The sequence below is a fragment of the Nycticebus coucang genome, chromosome 4 (assembly GCF_027406575.1).
Source record: "Nycticebus coucang isolate mNycCou1 chromosome 4, mNycCou1.pri, whole genome shotgun sequence".
Lineage (NCBI taxonomy): Eukaryota > Metazoa > Chordata > Mammalia > Primates > Lorisidae > Nycticebus > Nycticebus coucang.
In genome coordinates, this window is record NC_069783.1 from 135,305,832 (window position 1) to 135,325,566 (window position 19,735).

Genomic DNA, 19,735 nt, shown 5'->3' on the forward strand with positions numbered 1-19,735 from the left:
GTCTGTTAATTTTTTTAAAAAGCAGTTGATTGTTGTAAACATACAGCTGCACTAGTGGGAACAAAGTTCCACTGGGATGTGCCAGACGAGCGTACTGGCTAAGGGCGTCTAGCGTCAGTCAGTGTCTCACTGAAGAGACAGGTCATTGGTGAACTTAGTATTTGGTGAAGTGGAGATCAGTAGGAGAGTTTTTGTGTGGTGACCGTGGAAGCGGCAGTGTGGAGGCGATTGCTCTGGAGAGTGGTATGTTCTAAGCAGAAATGGAAAAGGACAAAAGGAGCCATGAGAAAATAGCCTAAGGAGCAGCAGGAAAACTGTAGAGAAATCAGGAGAGTAGTGTTCTAGAAGCCAAGGGATGTTTCAAAGAAGAGATGTGCAGACAGTACCAAGAGCTTCTTAGAGACCAAAATGAGACACAGTTTTGTCTCTGTCTCTGCTGAGGACACAGAGCTAAGTAGGGTGCTGGCAAATTACAGTGTAGTGGAGAAGATAGACACTACCTAATATTAAAAGGAGCATGATGCCCTCTGCAGCATGTAGCTGGTGATCATAACCTGTTCACAGTCTTGATAACCATTCCTGAAGAAGTAATGTCTAAGCTGGGATTTGAAGAAGATTTATCAGTTCCTGAGGTGAGTGGATAGTTGAGCATAGAATTCAAGACAACAAAGTGGGGACCTACCTTAGGAGTTTGCAAATTGTGTCCAGGGCAGTCAGAAGTTGGAGCAGGCCATCTGCCTTCCCATACTACAGAGATGCTGAGCGTGGAGGTTTATCTTTTTTTAAATGTCTAGGGCAGGCGTCCTCAAACTTTTTAAACAGGGGGCCAATTCACTGTCCCTCAGACCCTTGGAGGGCCGGACTATAGTTTAAAAAAAAAAACTATGAACAAATTCCTATGCACACTGCACATACCTTGTTTTGAAGTAAAAAGCAAAACAGGAACAAATACAATCACACCGCTTCATGTGGCCCGCGGGCCGCGGTTTGAGGACGCCTGGTCTAGGGGTTGAATTTTCTATCAGATTTTATCAGCCTTAACACTTTATTTTACATTCTTTCCCCAGGAATAGTAGTAGAAGATTGTTTGATTTTGCTCCAAAACTTGTTAAAAAACAACAATTCCAATCAAAATTTTTTTAAAGAAGGCTCATATATTCAGCGTATGAAACCTTGGTTTGAAGTTGGAGATGACAATTCTGGCTGGTCTGCACAGAAAGTGACCAGTCTGCATCTAATGCTACAGGTATACTGTCCTTAGATGTGAATGCGAGAAGAATTTTGACATTGGTCTTTTTGAAGAAAAGAATATTTCTTGTATTTGATAAATGCAGGACATTCAGTTGGTTTCAGGTGGGCTTTTAAAAAACTCTTTAAATGTGGAAATTTGAAGTTATACTCAGATCCCACCCACCTACTCAACCTTGACAATTATTAACATCTTGCAATTTTGTTTTATCTCTTATTCTTCTCTCTTACTCTGCTGTATTATTTTAAAGCAAAAACAGATATGTAGTTTCCTGATGAATTTTGCTTTAGGGAATAATAGGTTATATTGTTGTTTCAAATTTTTAAAATCTTCCTTTTTCAACTAGGTGTCTAGTATAATTTTAATATTCAAAATAATAAGTTATCATTCATTCAGTAAACATTTACTGAGAGCTAGGCCTTGGATACTAGGAAATGAATAATACTGTCCTTACTCCCCCAAATTAATAGTCCTGAGTTTTAAATACAGTACAAATTAAATTGACAAATCACCTGTGATTTCTTCTCTTCTCTTTCTTTCTTTTCTTTCTTTCTCACTCTGTTGCTTTGGCTAGAGTGCAGTGGCATCGTTAGAGCTTGCTACAGCCTCAAACTCCTGGGCTCAAATGATCCTTCTGCCTCAGCCTCCTGAGTAGCTGGGACTATAGTTACATACCACCATGCCCAGCTAATTTTGTATTTTTTGTGGAGATGGGGTCTTGCTGCTCTTGAACCAGCCTTGTTGCTCAGGCTTGTCTTGAACTCCTGGCCTCAAGCGATTCCCCCACCTTGACCTCCCAAAGTGGTAGGATTACAGGTGTGAGCAACCATGCCTGGTCTTACCTGTGACTTTATTAAAGCTTTATGGTAAAAGCTCAGTGGTGATAATAAAAGTGAGGACAGTAGGATCCCAAATGATTTCCTCATCAGAAAAAATTTTGAAGTTCTTTAAATAATTTCACTCATTTGTTCCTTTATTGAATTCCCCTTCTCCAAACTCTTAAGTTTATACCATCCTCCCCACTTACGAATTCTCTAGTAATCTTTTGGTCTTTGAATGTCTCTGGATTGCACCTGTGTCTCTGCTGTTGTGCACTTTAAAGCTAAATGGCCAATCTCTCTAGTAAATTAAGAGTCTGAATATCATTCCTTGCCCTGGAAGTTGCCTACATAGGATTGATTGATAATTACAGTGGCATCATGGCCAGTTCCCTGGTATATTATTCATTTTGTAATCACTAATGGTGTCTTCTTTGACAAAAAAAGCAGCATGCTTTGGATTACAAATTAATGTAGTTACTCTATTTAGAATATGCTTAAAACTTTCAGAAGTATTTTATAGAATGTGGTCGCTGAGTCCTCAATAATACAATATTCTAGTTACATACTGAGTGGTTCTTTAAGTATTCTTTGCTTTAAAAAAGTGTATAAAGAAGTAGCGTTTCCTAACTTAATAAAGCTTTTCTCTCTTTATTAGTCTTGAAGACCCTGAACTCCAAGCAAAGGAATTGTGTTTAATTCATTTTAATGTATTTTCTACCATTGAGTAGTTGAGTCATTTATGACTTTACAGGTCACAGGTTATATTCCACTATTCCACCTCTTAGAGTTTTCATTCTTTATAGCTTTATTTAGGTTGGTTGCTTGTATATCAAGTTGACTATTATACACCAAATAAAAATACCTTATTGTTTTCCTGTTTGTATATATATGTCCTAATTGGAATTATTCATCATAACAATTATTGTCATGGTTAAATTTAGGGGAAACATCTTTTGAAAAAGTTTTTAGGCATAAAATAATTTTAAATTTTTCATGGAACTCCATATCTTTATGACAAGCTCTCCTTCCTGTCCCTACAGGAACCCCTTCTATGCCATGGTTGGACAGTATTGCCCGTGACTCTCAGAAACCTCATTACCTTATGAGATAATCTTTTTCCTTGTAGGGGAGTGTTGATTATTAGGATTAATCTATATATTAAATCAAAGTCTATCTTTACATAACATCTACAAATTTCTTCTACTTTTGCTTTTTGGGAACAGTAGAAGTCCATCCCTTGTTGATGATATATCATGTGTTTGCATGTTATTGGATCTTCCTTTATCTTCTTATCCTCTTCAGCCTTCCGTCTTCACTGTCCTTCCTACTTCTCTGTCATCTAGAAATTTCATAATTCCTTTTTCTTTTTTTTTTTTGTAGAGACAGAGTCTCACTTTATGGCCCTCGGTAGAGTGCCATAGCCTCACACAGCTCACAACAACCTCCAACTCCTGGGCTTAGGCGATTCTCCTGCCTCAGCCTCCCAAGCAGCTGGGACTACAGGAGCCTGCCACAATGCCTGGCTATTTTTTTATTGCAGTTTGGCCAGGGCCGAGTTTGAACCCGCCACCCTCTGTATATGGGGCCGGTGCCCTACTCACTGAGCCACAGGTGCCACCCATAATTCCTTTTTCTTTACTCATCATCAGTAAAGATACTCAATTCCTATTAGATGGTAGTAAAAAAATTGTGTGTGTGTGTGTTTTTTTTTAAGGTAAAATAATGGCATAATTATTATGTTTTCAAAAATCCATATCAGGCTGGGCATGGTGGTCCTGCCTGTAACTACAACACTTTGGGAGGCTGAGGCTGGAAGGATTGCTTGAGGCCAAGATTTTAAGAGCCTGGGCAACATAGGGAGAGTACATTTCTACCAAAGCAGAAATCCTTACTAGTTAGAGATGCATACAGAATTACTTAGGAGAGAAATGATATACGTGTATTGTTTGATATTTCCTTTAAATACTCAGAAAAGGGAAAAGAAAGTAAGGAAAAGAGAGAGAAGAAGGAAGTAAAAGGAAAAAGAAGAAAGAAAGAAAAATAGTGGAGGTAGCAGGGAAATAAAAGAAAGGGGTGTAAAAAAAAAATCGTGAAAAGTCTGACTAGAGGGCAGCGCCTGTGGCTCAGTGAGTAGGGCACCGGCCCCATATGCCGAGGGTGGCGGGTTCAAACCCAGCCCCGGCCAAACTGCAACAAAAAAATAGCCAGGTGTTGTGGCAGGCGCCTGTAGTCCTAGCTACTCGGGAGGCTGAGGCAAGAGAATCGCGTAAGCCCAAGAGTAAGAGGTTGCTGTGAGCCGTGTGATGCCACGGCACTCTGCTGAGGGCGGTACAGTGAGACTGTGTCTCTCCAAAAAAAAAAGTCTGACTAGAAAAGTCCCAGGACTGCAGCCAGTGTAACTCGGAAGCCTCTCTTCAGTGATGTCAATTTCTCAGTGTCTTTAAGAATGGCTGCTAAGCCAGACATCTGTTTTTTCATTACTTACTGAACTACTGATTGAGATTTTTTTCAAATTTTACTGATTTCTGGTCACCTCTTTATTCACCAACAATAAAAATAACACTTTTCAAACTCTTTTTTTTTTTTTTTTTGCAGTTTTTGGCCGGGGCTGGGTTTGAACCTGCCACCTCCTGCATGTGGGGCCGGCACCCTACTCCTTTGAGCCACAGGCGCTGCCCCCAAACTCGTTTTTTTTAATGTTTTGCTGCTCCCCTAGAAAATTTCCACATTCTTAGTGAGGTCACAATCTATGGTATGTAGTATGTGCCCACTGTAGTGATAAAATCGTTTTAGTCTGTGATATCACAACATTTGTACAGAGCTTTGTCGTTAACAAAGTATTATAAATATTCCATTTGATCTTGATACATGTGTGTAAGATTTTGTACATACATACACATGTAACTAGTTTTAAGATACAAAGTACATGTAAAATGGGATATATTATTAAGTATGCTAAATAGTTGTTTAGGATGACTTTTTTCATGTTTCTGAAATCTCAGGTTCAGAGTAATCATAGAATGATAGAGATTTAATTGACACCAACAGTCAACAAGATCAACCTTTTGCCTAACGCACGAATCTTCCGCCATATCTTTGTTGCTTTTAGCCTCTTTAAATATTTACAGTTTAGGGGGAAAGGCTGTTCCATTTTCAGACCTGCTGTGTTATTAGGTGGTTCATCCTTTGATAAGAAATCTGCCAGCCTGTAACTTGCTCATTTACAAATACTGTGCTTGGGGCGGCGCCTGTGGCTCAGCGGGTAGGGCGCCGGCCCCATATGCCGAGGGTGGCGGGTTCAAACCCAGCCCCGGCCAAACTGCAACAAATACTGTGCTTGTTGGGGGTTACAAAATGACCAAGGCAGTTTCTATTCTCTGGGAATTCAGTTAGCTAAAGGAGACAACCTTAAGCAAAATAGCATGATGCAGTATGTACTGTAACAGAACTATTGCCAGGTAAACACAGAGGAAAAAAGAAACTCCTAGATCTAGCTGAGCAGGAGAGACTTCCTAATTCACGTAGATCAGATTTTCCTATAGCCTTTTCACATCTTTAAAAGACAGAGTGTTTTCTCTTTCTTTTACAGGTTGTTCGTGTATTGGTATGTCCCAACAACCCTCCTGGTGCTACCAGCAGCTGCCAGAAAGCCATGTTTCAGTGCGGGCTGCTGCAGCAGCTGTGCACCATCCTGATGGCTACCCGGGTGCCTGCGGATATCCTGACTGAGGTGAGCTGAGTCATGTCTGCTCTGTGGAAGTCAAAATCAGGAGTCCTAGCAGGAATTAGATATTGGCTGAAGGAAAAACAGTAATTTAATGGCTAACTTTTTTTTAATCTTAAATTCTTTACTGATCTTCTTAAAATGTAATAAGCATATTGTTCACAGTATCGACTCCCAAAGATATTCTCATTCTTCAAATTTTGTAGTATATAAATAATGTTTTGTTTGTGTTGGTTTTTTGAGACAGAGTCTCACTTTGTGGCCCTCAGTAGAGTGTTGTGGCATCACATAGCTCACAGCAACCTCAAACTCTTAGACTCAAGGGATCCTCTTGCCTCAGCCTCCTAAGTAGCAGGGACTACAGGTGCCCACCACAATGTCCAGCTGTTTTTTTTAGAAGACAGGGTCTTGCTGGTCTCCAACTCCTGAGCTCAAGCAATCCAACCACCTCAGCCTCCCAGAGTGCTAAGATTATAGGTGTGAGTCACCCCACCTGGCTCTAAATAATGTTAAAGCTTAGCAGATCCATCTAGAAGGTTTGTCATTTTTATTGTATTCAACTGGAATGCACAGTATTATTCATGTTTTGATTTTTGAGAACATAGTGACTTAGTCTAATTCAACAAGTAGGTTCATTGAATAGTAAATTCTTTTCCTTGGTGGATGGCATTTTCTGTTTCTTACCTATAAGAAAAAGAACTTAGTTAGAAGAAAGGAAGTTTAGTTTATTTAATTTTTTTTATTTTTCTCAAATTAACACATGCTCATTAAAAGTAAAGGGAATATTACTTTCTCATGTCACCCCATAATTACTTTATGGAATTTACATTTAAACCAGTGGTCAGGGTTTCTATTATTAGAACCATAATAGTGCTGTCCCTGCTAAGCCAAACAGAGCCCTCTCTCTGATCTCTTTCTCTGTCCTGAGTTACGATTGTGTTCTTTCACTTCACTGACTTGCTGTCTGTCTGCGTGTCAGTGCTCTCGTAGGCTTCACAGCCCACAGCCCACCTAAGGCCTTTGGAAACCCTGCATCCTCCCGCTCCCACGTGGGCTTGAGTTCTGCCACACGCCACTTATCCTGGGACTTTGCCATCCGCCTAGGAATTCCTTTTACCTCCCTCTTGACTTGGACTCCTGGATCCCATATGTTTTCCTCTATCCTTTGGTTCACTATCTAATTTTCCTTAATTTCCTAAAGAGTAAATGATAAGAGAATTTCTTATAGCTTTTTACGGCTGAAAACGTCAGAGTTAATTTATTGTTCGGCTAGGTGTGGAATTCAGGGTTGGAAATCACTAACACTTGGTTTTCAGAACATCATTCCTGTGTTGCTATTAAGAAGTCTGAAGTCATTCAAGTCCTTCTGAATCCAAACAACCCTTTTTTTTTTTTAAATATGACCTGCTTTTTCTCTGTGGAAACTTCAGAGATCCTTTTTTTTTTTGAAATTTACTGAGGATGTGCTGTGCATGGCCTTTTCAAGATCTTACCCCCATTCCTAATTATATTTTGCTACTCACTGGGCACTTTCAGCTAGAGACATACGCCTACAGTTCTGAGGATGTTTTTAGTATTCCTTGATAATTTTCTCTTCTCTTTAATGTTGTCTTTCTGCAGTTGTTGTTTTGTTTTTGTTTTTTAATTAAAACAGAGTCTTACTCTGTCACCCTGGGTAGAGTGCAGTGGTGTCTTAGCTCACAGCAACCTCAAACTCTTGGGCTCAAGTGATCCTCTTGCCTCAGCCTCCAAGTAGCTAGGACTACAGGCTCCCACTATGACACCTGGCTATTTTTAGAGATGGGGTCTCGCTCTTGCTCAGTCTGGTCTCAAACTGCTGAGCTCAGGCAGCCCACCTGCCTTGGCCTCCCAGAGTGCTGGGATTACAGGCATGAGTCACAGGACCCAGCTAAACTGCAACTCTTAAATTAATTACATTGTTAGACTTTCTGGACCTAGTTTGTCTTGTTTAAAAATTAATTGATTTTTGGGCAGCGCCTGTGGCTCAGTGAGTAGGGCGCCGGCCCCATATGCCAAGGGTGGTGGGTTCAAACCCAGCCCCGGCCAAACTGCAACAAAAAAAATAGCCGGGCGTTGTGGCGGGTGCCTGTAGTCCCAGCTGCTTGGGAGGCTGAGGCAAGAGAATCACATAAGCCCAAGAGCTGGAGGTTGCTGTGAGCCGTGTGATGCCACGGCACTCTACCAAGGGCAGTAAAGTGAGACTCTGTCTCTACAAAAAAAAAAAATTCATTGATTTTTAATAGACAAATACAAGTTGTAGATGTTTATTTTGTATAATATGTTTTGAAATATAATTTGTCTTTTTATTTTACTTTATTGGTGTTTTTTTAACTTACGTTCTTATATTGAATTTTTAATTTGTTACATTTTAAATCTGTTCTCTGATTTTTTTTAATTTTTTTATTTTAATTTTTTTATTATTTTTTTTTTTGTAGAGACAGAGTCTCACTTTATCGCCCTTGGTAGAGTGTTGTGGCATCACAGCTCACAGCAACCTCCAGCTCCTGGACTTAGGTGATTCTCTTGCCTCAGCCTCCCCAGTAGCTGGGATTACAGGCGCCCACCACAGGGCCCGGCTATTTTTTGTTGCAGTTTGGCCGGGGCTGGGTCTGAACCCGCCACCCTCGGCATATGGGGTCAGCGCCCTATTCACTGAGCCACAAGCGCTGCCCAATTTTTTTTATTTTTAATTTCAGCTTGCTTGTTCATTCTTCTTCGTTTGAAGTACTCTTTTTTGCTGTTCATTTTCTTCTTCCTCTGGCAATGCTCTGTCCCGCTGTTTTTGATGTTAGTAGAGACAGGGTCGTACTCTGGCTCACTACTGCTCACACTGGTCTCGAACCTCTGAGCTCAGGCAATCCTCCGCGTCGGCCTCCCACAGCGCTGGGACTACAGGCTTGAGCCACCACACCCGGCCTCTGATTTTTTTTGTTTTGGGGCAGGGTCTCACTCTATTGCCCAGGCTAATGTGTCATGGCGTCGGCCTTGCTCACAGCAACCTCACTTCCCAGTTTGAGCAATCCTTCTGCCTTAGCTTCCCAAGTAGCTGGGACTATAGGTACTTGCCACAACACGCAGCTAATGTTTCTATTTTTAGTAGAGACAGGGTCTCACTCTTTCTTGCTCAGGGTGGTGTTGAACTCCTGAGCTCAAGGTATCCTCCCACCGCTCTGATATTAGGATCACAGGTGTGAGCCAGTGAGCCTAGACCTCTGATTTTACTTTAAAACATCTTTTCTTGTTTTGTAGAAATGGATTACTCTTCTTTATTAAAAGGTATTATTTATTTCAGTTTCTTGAGATTTTAAATGCATATGTTCAAGTGTTATTTTTAATGAGAGGCCCCTGCTTACTGTTTAAAATTTTTTGAAGTTTTGTAAGATTATAATGTTGTTATTGATTTTTGGGGGGGGGGGGCCTGAATTTTGGACTTAAAAATAGGACATAATATTTTCTTCTTTTGAAAACAAGTTTTCTTCCTTGACTTACTTTCTCTAATGTTCTTTTTTTTCTCTTCTTAACAGACCATAAATACTGTATCAGAAGTTATTCGCGGCTGCCAAGTAAACCAAGACTACTTTGCATCAGTAAATGCACCTTCAAACCCACCAAGGTAGGAAGAGGGAGTAACTGAGATTCCTCTGAGGAAGTAAAAACTTATTTTGGGTTGTTAATATAGCTCAAGTACACATCTTACTATATTTAATGAAGTTCAATTATATGTTTTGAAGCTAGGAATTATCCGATAAGATAAATACTGGGTTTTGTTTTTTGGTTTTTGGTGGGTTTTTTTGTTTTGTTTATTTTGAGGCAAGGTCTCCCTCTGTTGCCTGGCCTAGAATGCAGTGGTGTCATCATAGCTCCTGGCAACCTCAGATTCCTACCTCAAGCTATCCTCCTGCCTCACTCTCCCAAGTTGCTGGGACAATTGGCATGCACCACTGCACCAGCAAATTTTTACATTTTTTGTAGAGGTGGTCTTGCTATATTGCTTAGACTGGTCTTGACCTACTGGGCTAAATAAAGCATTCCTCCCACTTTGACCTCCCTCCGTGCCAGGATTGCAGGCATGAGCCACTGTGCCTGCCAAATACTGATGTTTGGAAAAGCGTGTATCTTTGGAACTCAGATGTTTAGGTTCAGACATCACCTCTTCCACATCCTAGTTGTGTGCCTTAAGCAGACAAGTTACTTCACTTCTCAGCCACAGTTTTCTGTGAAATGGAAATACTTAACTTGCTGGTGTTCGGGTCGTGATTCTTCTACCAACAAAAATGACTCGCTGTTGGTTTGTGTACATGGGTTGCAGTGTTTCATTTTATTCTTTTCTTTTTAAATGCAACAGACCAGCTATTGTAGTGCTGCTCATGTCCATGGTTAATGAGAGGCAGCCATTTGTCCTGCGCTGTGCTGTGCTCTACTGTTTCCAGTGTTTCTTATATAAAAACCAGAAGGGGCAAGGAGAAATCGTGTCGACACTTCTGCCTTCCACCATTGATGGTAAATGATTCTGTTCACTTTCCGTGTTAGAAAGTAAATGTCTTTTGAGCTTTTAAATGAATCTTTCTGTGAGTTAGCCTAAAATACTTTGTACATTTAGAAAAAAAAACTGAGGTCCAAGGATTACAAATAAGTTTAGAGAACAAGCTTTGGAGTCAGACCGCAGTTTGCATTGTAGAATTTCTGCTTCTCTTGTTTAACTTGAGCCTTCTCAAGTTATGGGGGAGATAATACTCATCTATACATGGGGATAGTACCCCATTATGAATACTGCGAGGATTCATGCAATTAAATTACATACATTAAGCACTTACGTACCCGGCATATAATAGATGCCAATAAACAGAAGCTACTGTAATTATAATTATCACTGTAAAGACAGATATTACCACTTAATCACACTGAACATTTTGGTCTATTGTTCCAGTATAGGGTGGAGTTATTGCTCTTTCTGTGAATTCTTTAAATATTTCATTTTACTTAAATTATTGAAATATTTACCTTTGTTAACTTCAACAATTGGAAACGTCAGGAGAGCTCCTTTTAATTTTATATCCCCCTCCCTTTTTTGTCAAAATTTAAATCTGTTTTACCAAAATTTTTTTTTGGTAAAAAGTTTATAACTGTGACAAATGATTTACCATAAATCTGAAAATTAGACTTGGATATAGTGGAATTGTTAAAATGTGGCAGTTCCCTCTATTTGTTTTAGAAATGCTTTTAATTAAGGTATTACCATCATCGGTATGCTGCCTGAAGTGTTCTACACAGGTTGAGCATTCCAAATGTGAAAATCCAAAATCTAAAACACTTCTCTTCAGAACATTGCAGATAAAGAGATAACTTCTGTTTCTTTGTTCTGCTACTTTTCTTCCAAGGTACCTTTCTCTTACCATTTTTGTTTTTGTTTTTTAAGTAAATTTATTTTAATGCAGAGGTACAAGCAACCAGGTCAAGATACTTGATTTTGTTAGGTAGAGTCCCTTTTGTGGTTCTGTCCTACACACAAAAGGTGTCCAAACACCCCCCCCCCCCCCGTGCCATTCAGTGAGAGCATCCCAATCCCCTTAATCATTTTTGTTTTTTTTTGTAGAGACAGAGTCTCACTTTATGGCCCTTGGTAGAGTGCCGTGGCCTCACATAGCTCACAGCAACCTCCAGCTCCTGGGCTTAAGCGATTCTCCTGCCTCAGCCTCCTGGGTAGCTGGGACTACAGGCACCCGCCACAACGCCCGGCCATTTTTTGGTTGCAGTTTGGCCGGGGCCGGGCTTGAACCCGCCACCCTCGGTATATGGGGCCGGCGCCTTACCGACTGAGCCACAGGCGCAACCCTTAATCGTTTTTGTTTTGAAAATAATTATTTTTGTATGTATAGAAAGCAATTTATAAAAATTTGTTTTATTCCCACATAGTCAAAATTTAATGTGTTTTTATCATCTGTGGTCCATCTTTGTAGCAACAGGTAATTCAGTCTCAGCTGGTCAATTACTGTGTGGAGGTTTGTTTTCTACTGATTCACTTTCAAACTGGTGTGCTGCTGTGGCCCTCGCCCATGCTTTGCAAGAAAATGCTACCCAGAAAGAACAGTTGCTCAGGGTTCAACTTGCTACAAGTGTTGGCAACCCTCCAGTCTCTTTACTACAGCAGTGCACCAACATCCTTTCACAGGTATGGTATTGCGTGAAACTTCTCTAGGGGAAGAAGTTCTAGCTGTACATTTTGATGCTAGTGATACAGGGATTCCAGGGTGCCCTTAGAAGATGCTGATGAAAAAGAGAGCAGACTTGTCTGCTCATTGGTTCATTGTAACCTGAAACAGTTTAGTGAATAGAAAGTGATAAATATTCCTATTGGAATCTGTATCAGGAGGGAAACATATTGTGAGCTGACAGCTATTTTGGGGGTTTCTTTTTAGATTCATCTACAGCGTTCTTGCATGTCATTTTCTCAATAATGAAATTCAGGTTAGTTTACAAGAGGGAATGGAATAGAGAGGTTCAGAACTGTGCATCTCCCTTTCTCTTCTCAGAGCAATTGATCATCCAGAAAGAAAATGGGAATAGGAGTCCATTGTGTGTAAAGTTACACAGTATACCCCCTTGTCCTTTGTGAGTTCTCAAATCCACAAGTCCCTGAGGCATGTAATTTACCTAAGAGGGTGTGAGAAAAGGTTACTAAAAATATTATCACTCCTTTGGACTCTTAATGAAAACAATGAAGCTTTATTGACATGTAAATGCTAGGCACTTCGTAATTACTAACATGATTTGCCTTGCTGTTGAACAATTTTGCAAAGCCACAATGTCATCAACATTCAGAATCACTCAGGGAGAGTAAATAGTAGATAAGTCTAAAATGGCTATTCCAAAAAAAATAAAATTTCTCTAACCACTACTCTAGCAGTAGAATTTGTCCTACCCACTCTAAACAATAATGTATTGTGTCCTACCTTAGTTTTTAACTTTGTCACCCTCGTTGAATTTTTCTTTCTTATTTGGAGCTTTTAAGAAAACATTAGTGCCCATTAGTAGAAGTTATAAGTGAAAGCTTAAAAATTAACTATAGTGGAAAGGTAGCAGAATGTTGTTTAAAATTGGTCTACTTCAGTTGAAAACTTATTTTGTGTTTTAGTGGTTAAAAAAACTACCTTAAAATTTTCACGTGTTAATACTTATTAATATACTAGCATTAGTATTTTAAGTATTAATATACTTATGTAATACTATTCCATTCCTTCTCATGTTGCTGTCTATTGAAAGTAGCTTAGCTTAGCCGGGCGTTGTGGCGGGCACCTATAGTCCCAGCTGCTCGGGAGGCTGAGGCAAGAGAATCGCGTAAGCCCAAGAGCTGGAGGTTGCTGTGAGCCGTGTGACGCCACGGCACTCTACCCGAGGGCGGTACAGTGGAACTCTGTCTCTACAAAAAAAAAAAAGAAAGTAGCTTAGCTTTTTTAAAAGCCAAACCAACTGTTTGACCAGCATCAGCACGTATTTTTCCATAACATTATTATTACAATGAATGCATAGTAAGAAATGCTAATGGAGATGGTGTCTTCCTTACTTTTAAGTATTAATAATTATAGTGCTATAAAATTCTTTATCCTCATATCTGTCAATTTTACATAATAAGTGATTAGAACTAGACAGTCTCAAATTATTGGGTTTATAGATAAGGGACTGTGAAAAAATATTGAGAGATTTTTTTTTATTTACATTTGTCTAAAGTAGTAATATTTATGAATAATTTTTAATGTATAATTTGCAGGGTGATAAGATCGACAGACGGGTATGTATCGATTTAGCTTAGGCATTTTCCTCTTATATGAAGGCTTTTTCTCTGTCTTGGGTTTTGCTGATGGTTTTGTTTAACTGCTTGTTTGAAGTTATATTCTACTCACACGTGTCAGCAAGTTTATCTCTATCATAAGTGGCTCTCTGGTTCTTCTCCCTGGGATACCGCCGTGGTGTTACCAGGAACTCCGGGACTGAGAATCTGAGGCTATATACTTTGTGCTCTCTCTGGGGATGCTTGCACTTTATGGAATAACTTGGTTTTGGTTTTTTCTGTTTTTTCCCCCCAAGCTTGCTTTCTCTATTTCTCCTTAAACCATGTTACAGGAAGTAAAATTTAGGGTTAAGAATTTTTGTCTTTAGGCTTGGAGCCTGTATGCTCAGTGGTTAGGGCATTGGCCCACACACCAGGGCTGGCAGGTTTGAACCTGACCCGGCCTGCTAAACAACAATGACGACGACAACAACAACAAAAATAGCCAGGTGTTATGGCAGGTGCCTATAGTCCCAGGTACTTGGGAGGCTGAGGCAAGAGAATCGCTTCAGCCTAAGAGTTTGAAGTTGCTGTGAGCTGTGATTTCACAGCACTCTACTGAGGGTGACATAGTGAAACTGTCTCAAAAAAAAATTTTTTTTTTGTCTTCAGTTCATCAGTATATGAAAGATTGATGACTTTTATATTAATTAGACTATTTTTAAATGTACATAGCAAGTATAATTTTGTAATTTTAAAGATTTTTAAATAAAATATTAGGTATTATTCTGGATATAATTCATATGCTACAACTAGTATGTACCCACATAACTATAGTCCTGTATGAGGGTTAGTGAGTGGAAGAGTGTTATTTGTGTTTGGTTTGGTTTGGTTTGTGTGTTTCACCAAAAAACGAGCATATCTTAATATTCATGCTTGGGCACATATTCCAGTTGAACAGTGTAGGTGGTAATGACTGAAGTCTGTTAGGATTATAACTTTGTGTATGAACACGATCTAACATGTGTTAATAACTCACAATTATTTATCACCTTAATCATCAGAATCTTTTATGTTTGAGAAAGTATTATGCAAATATAAATGTTAATAATTTAATAGGGTGTGTCCTTTGTCTTTTGACCTTGATGTTTTGTTTTGGATTTTTTTTCTTAGACTTTTTTTTATGGCTTCTGTATTTTAAGTCATATTTAGGAATGCCTTCCCACTTAAAGATTTTGAGAAATTTACTCATATTTTCATCTTAGACTTTCTGATTTATTTTTGTGCATGATGTTCCATTTTCCTTGAATGAGCTGTATGCGGTATGGATCCACTGATCTTTTTGTAGGCAGCTATCTACTTGTCCCAACGTTTTTTAAGTCCATCTGTAGCCCACTGAGGGTTATATGCTACCTTTTTTTCATGTACTAAATTCTCATTTGTATATAGGTCCATTTCTGAACCTTCTGTTCTATCCCTTGATTCCTACCTGTTCATGATCCCTCATGACTATTTTTTTTTTTGGTACAGTATTCCCAGTTATTCTCACTTTTTTATAATATGTTTTAAGAATCATATTAATTTCTAGAAGAAAAGAAATCTTTTAATATTTTCATTTGAATCTCATTAGTTTTATAAATTAACTAACAGTCAACATCTTCATGATGTCAGGTCTTCCTGTCTAGGAACACAGTGTCTTTACATTGGTTTCTGTCTATTTTGTGCTCTTTAGGAGTGTTTTAAAATTTTTCTTGTTCTAATATCATGCCATTTTGATTGGGATCGTTCCTGAGTACTTTATCTTTTTTCGTTGCTACATAAATGAATTGCTCCATTCTGTTTCCTCACTGGCTATATTTAACTTTGCTCCCGTGTCAAAGGGCATCCTTCCAGGCGATTCAGATTTAAATCTGATTCTGTTGCTGTTTACTCAGACATCAGCAGTGATTTGACAGGATGCTTTTATATGAGCACTGTAGGTATATTTGGTACCTGCAAATGTCTAAGCCAGCGGTTCTCAACTTGTGGGAACTGTAGTAAAGGGCTGTGGCATTAGGAAGGTTGAGAACCACTGGTCTAAGCAATAGTGAATTTCATATATAGCCCATAGATAAAACATGCACTTGTATCTTGAGTAGTTGTAAGTTCTGTATGGCGCATAGTCACTTGAGAATAACTGTATTTTTTAACTTTTGCATTTATATAGGCAGCGTGAAGGTATACTGTGGGCACAGTAATGACACAGAAGCAAGGAAAAAGTAAAAATAACACATATGTCATGTAAAACTAGAGTCATTAATGCTTAGTTGGCAAATCCTTTGAAGAAATCCAGCTGAAATTTATTTAATTCAATATTAAATCACCTGAAAATAAATTATAAAAAGGCCAAGATACTGAAATCAAGGTTTGTGAAATTAGACCAGTCTAGGTGGTAGAATTTTTCAAAACAGTGGTGATTACTTTAAATCCATTCCTTGCCCAGATCTTTAAATAAATATATTTTAGATATTTTATAAAATTTGCCCCAAAGTGGTACATGACTCTATTGATCTTCTTTTTTTTTTCCAACAAATTTTGTTTTTCTTTAAGAAAAAAATGTAGGTTATGGTAATATAAATATGAGCAGTGTCAGTCTTACAGACGGAGAGATGACCTACATAGGAGATGTAAATGTGTGGTTTTAAAATGTAGGGAGCTGGTCTTGCTGGACATGCTGATTTTCTTGATGAACCAGGTGGCAGTGCAGGAAGTGGCTGGGACACTTGGTTGGTTCCAGTCTTTTCCCCTTGACTCTGTGTGTTGATTTCTCATTGGGTAGTGTGTTGTCACTGAGTGTGTAGCATGCTTGACCTTCTTGTTAGAAAATGTGTTCTCTCGGGGCGGCGCCTGTGGCTCAAGGAGTAGGGCTCCGGTCCCATATGCCGGAGGTTGCGGGTTCAGACCCAGCCCCGGCCAAAAAAAATCACAAAAAAAAAAAAAAAGAAAAGAAAATGTGTTCTCTCGGGTGGCGCCTGTGGCTCAGTGAGCAGGGCGCTGGCCCCATATGCCGAGGGTGGCGGGTTCAAACCCAGCCCCGGCCAAACTGCAACAAAAGAATAGCCGGGCGTTGTGGCGGGCGCCTGTAGTCCCAGCTGCTCGGGAGGCTGAGGCAAGAGAATCACATAAGCCCAAGAGCTGGAGGTTGCTGTGAGCCGTGTGATACCATGGCACTCTACTGAGGGCAGTAAAGTGAAACTCTGTCTCTACAAAAAAAAAAAAGAAAATGTGTTCTCTCATGGAATTTGACTGAGTGATTCAGGAGATTATTTCTTTGTATTTTTCTTGATTTTTTTGAAGGAGGCAGACTTTGTCCTCACAGCAGGAACTTATTTTTAAAGTATTGATTGAAATATCATAAATTTGCCTGGCACATTTAAAGTGTCTTATGGTTGATAGATTTTTTTTTTAAACCTCCACATCATAAATTTTTTCATTCAGAGACCATGTTTTTATACTAACAATGCTTTAACTGCTCCTAGTCTATGCTTATAAAGATGCCACTTTGATTGCCACACTGTGATCATTTTGAGATATGCAGCCTGTGGTGCACACAAGAATGGATCCCCGTGTTCAGTTTTCTAAATCTACATTTCTGGCACTCATTTTTGTAAGATGTTAAAATTCTTTTTATGCAAATAGGATGGGATCTTAGGGTAACTTTAAGTCTGAAAAAAAGAAAATGAATGGAAAGAGATTTCTGTCACCTTGTCTGTTACAGGGAAGCAAAATACAAACAAGGGTTGGATTATTAATGTTGCTTTGTACCTGGCTGAGCAACTGTCCCATTGCAGTGACGCATTTTCTTCACAATTCAGCCAGTGTTCCATTTGTATCCTTTATGTCTTAGAAACATATGTGTAAGTATTTATCTTTTTAATTTTTTCTTAAGTGGAAATAGTTCTACACCCAAATATTTGGATTCTCCACCATTGTATCTGTGTTGCGGCTTTTTAAACCGTTGAGGTTGTGATGTTTGCTGAAGCTGTGTGTGTATATGTGTGTGTCCATGGATGTGTATGTGTATCATTGTTTGTTACATTCTGGCTTGGAATATATATGGTATTTCTTATAGGAACTCTTACATGACATATATATCAAATTATAAAATGTAGTATTCTTGATATTATGAATCCTTAGCTTCCTTAACAAAGATTGCAGCTTACAGGACAGATTGCAGAAAATTTTGGAGAGGAAGAGCAGTTGGTCCAAGGCTTATGTGCCCTTTTGTTGGGCATTTCCATTTACTTCAATGATAACTCACTTGAGAGCTGCATGAAGTAAGTAAGGGGAAGATGACTCTCTCATGTCATCAAGACATAAGTGGTACACTTCTTCTGCCAAAGTATAATGTAGACCAAGCTTTTATGTTTTGTTATGATTGTATGTTTTTAAAGCATTTCAATACGCTTATCTCTTAATAGAGAGAAACTAAAACAACTAATAGAGAAGAGGATTGGCAAAGAGAATTTCATAGAGAAACTAGGATTTATTAGCAAGCATGAGTTATATTCCAGAGCGTCTCAGAAACCCCAGCCAAACTTTCCCAGTCCAGAATACATGATATTTGATCACGAGTTTACAAAGCTGGTAAAAGAACTTGAAGGTAAGATGAGAAGGTTTATCTTGATATTCATTAGAAAATAACTATGATTATATTTTGCATTTATGTCCTAGATATATGCAGATTATATGATAACCCTAAAAGAAGATGTTTTTCCTAACTCTTGACCTGTAGCCCATTCAAGGACATTTGGCTTTCAGTGAGATTAGAAAGATTATTTCTGATCTGTTGTGGAGTTAAGTTATATGTGTTGAGTAAGTGTTAAATAAGATAGTATTTAAAACACTTAAAACAAATTTCAAACTTTCTTTTACAGGTGTTATAACTAAGGCTATTTATAAGTCCAGTGAAGAAGATCAGAAAGAAGAAGAGGTGAAGAAGACTCTAGAGCAGCATGACAACATTGTGACTCACTACAAAAATATGATTCGAGAGCAAGTGAGTCCTAATGGATTGTGTGCCCTCTCACTAATGCTGATTGGTATTTTCTACATTGAAGGAAGTTTTCTTGGCATTTCACATAAAAGGGGATACAGAAAGTAAAACTCATAATTTCTCAGAGCATCTAGTTCAGCAGACTTGAGTGCTTGGCACTGCGCAGCACTGTCCGTGTGCTCAGCGCTGCGCAGGCTGCAGCGTGCAGAGACAGAGTCAGACGGGCAGGGGTCCGTGTGCGCAGCGCTGCGCAGGCTGCAGCGTGCAGAGACAGAGTCAGACGGGCAGGGGTCCGTGCGCTCAGCGCTGCGCAGGCTGCAGCGTGCAGAGACAGAGTCAGACGGGCAGGGGTCCGTGCGCTCAGCGCTGCGCAGGCTGCAGCGTGCAGAGACAGAGTCAGACGGGCAGGGGTCCGTGCGCTCAGCGCTGCGCAGGCTGCAGCGTGCAGAGACAGAGTCAGACGGGCAGGGGTCCGTGCGCGCAGCGCTGCGCAGGCTGCAGCGTGCAGAGACAGAGTCAGACGGGCAGGGGTCCGTGCGCGCAGCGCTGCGCAGGCTGCAGCGTGCAGAGACAGAGTCAGACGGGCAGGGGTCCATGTGCTCAGCGCTGCGCAGGCTGCAGTGTGCAGAGACAGAGTCAGACAGACAGGTGTCCACTTCATTTCCATGTGGAGAGAAATAGTTTACTGTGACACACAAATTACTACTTACAAAGTCTACAAGCAAAGGTATGTGGCAGCATTGACGGGGCTGATTTAGCTAGGTAAGGGTGAGGGCTTACGAAAAAGAGATGCTTGGGTCCAGGGAGAGAGAGCGAACGGAGGCAGGGAGTGACAAACAGCTTGGTATGTTTGAGTCAGTGTACTGGCTTGTACGTAAAACATTCTTGTGGCTATAGTAGAGAAATGGAGATGGGGCAAATCTTGGGGAAGCCCAAGCAGGGGAGGTTAATGTAGTAGATGTGCTAGGGGAAGAGGTTAGGACACTTACGGGAGCAATGATGATGATGAGGGCCGGCCTTTTGTGTTGGCTGTGTTACATGTTCACTAAGCGCTTTAATCTCTTACCTCTCTTAATTTTCACAATACCCTGACAAAGAAGTTACCATCTTCAGTTTAGAA

At 39.8% G+C, this 19,735-nt stretch overlaps 1 protein-coding gene across 8 annotated transcripts in view; it reads left to right on the forward strand.

Annotated features, from left to right (window-relative positions):
• Positions 1–19,735, forward strand: part of LOC128584883 (general vesicular transport factor p115-like) — a 92,487-nt gene that overhangs the window by 58,431 nt on the left and 14,321 nt on the right. For 6 of the 8 annotated variants that reach the window (XM_053590158.1, XM_053590160.1, XM_053590165.1 and 3 more), the window contains 10 exons: positions 1,068–1,246; positions 5,660–5,800; positions 9,340–9,428; positions 10,161–10,315; positions 11,773–11,984; positions 13,581–13,601; positions 17,338–17,448; positions 17,778–17,896; positions 18,041–18,222; positions 18,497–18,618. In XM_053590158.1, coding sequence (XP_053446133.1) covers positions 1,068–1,246; positions 5,660–5,800; positions 9,340–9,428; positions 10,161–10,315; positions 11,773–11,984; positions 13,581–13,601; positions 17,338–17,448; positions 17,778–17,896; positions 18,041–18,222; positions 18,497–18,618 — 1,331 coding nt within the window. The remainder of the gene's footprint in view (positions 1–1,067; positions 1,247–5,659; positions 5,801–9,339; positions 9,429–10,160; positions 10,316–11,772; positions 11,985–13,580; positions 13,602–17,337; positions 17,449–17,777; positions 17,897–18,040; positions 18,223–18,496; positions 18,619–19,735) is intronic. The other 2 variants (XM_053590159.1, XM_053590164.1) reach the window with 1 other exon arrangement.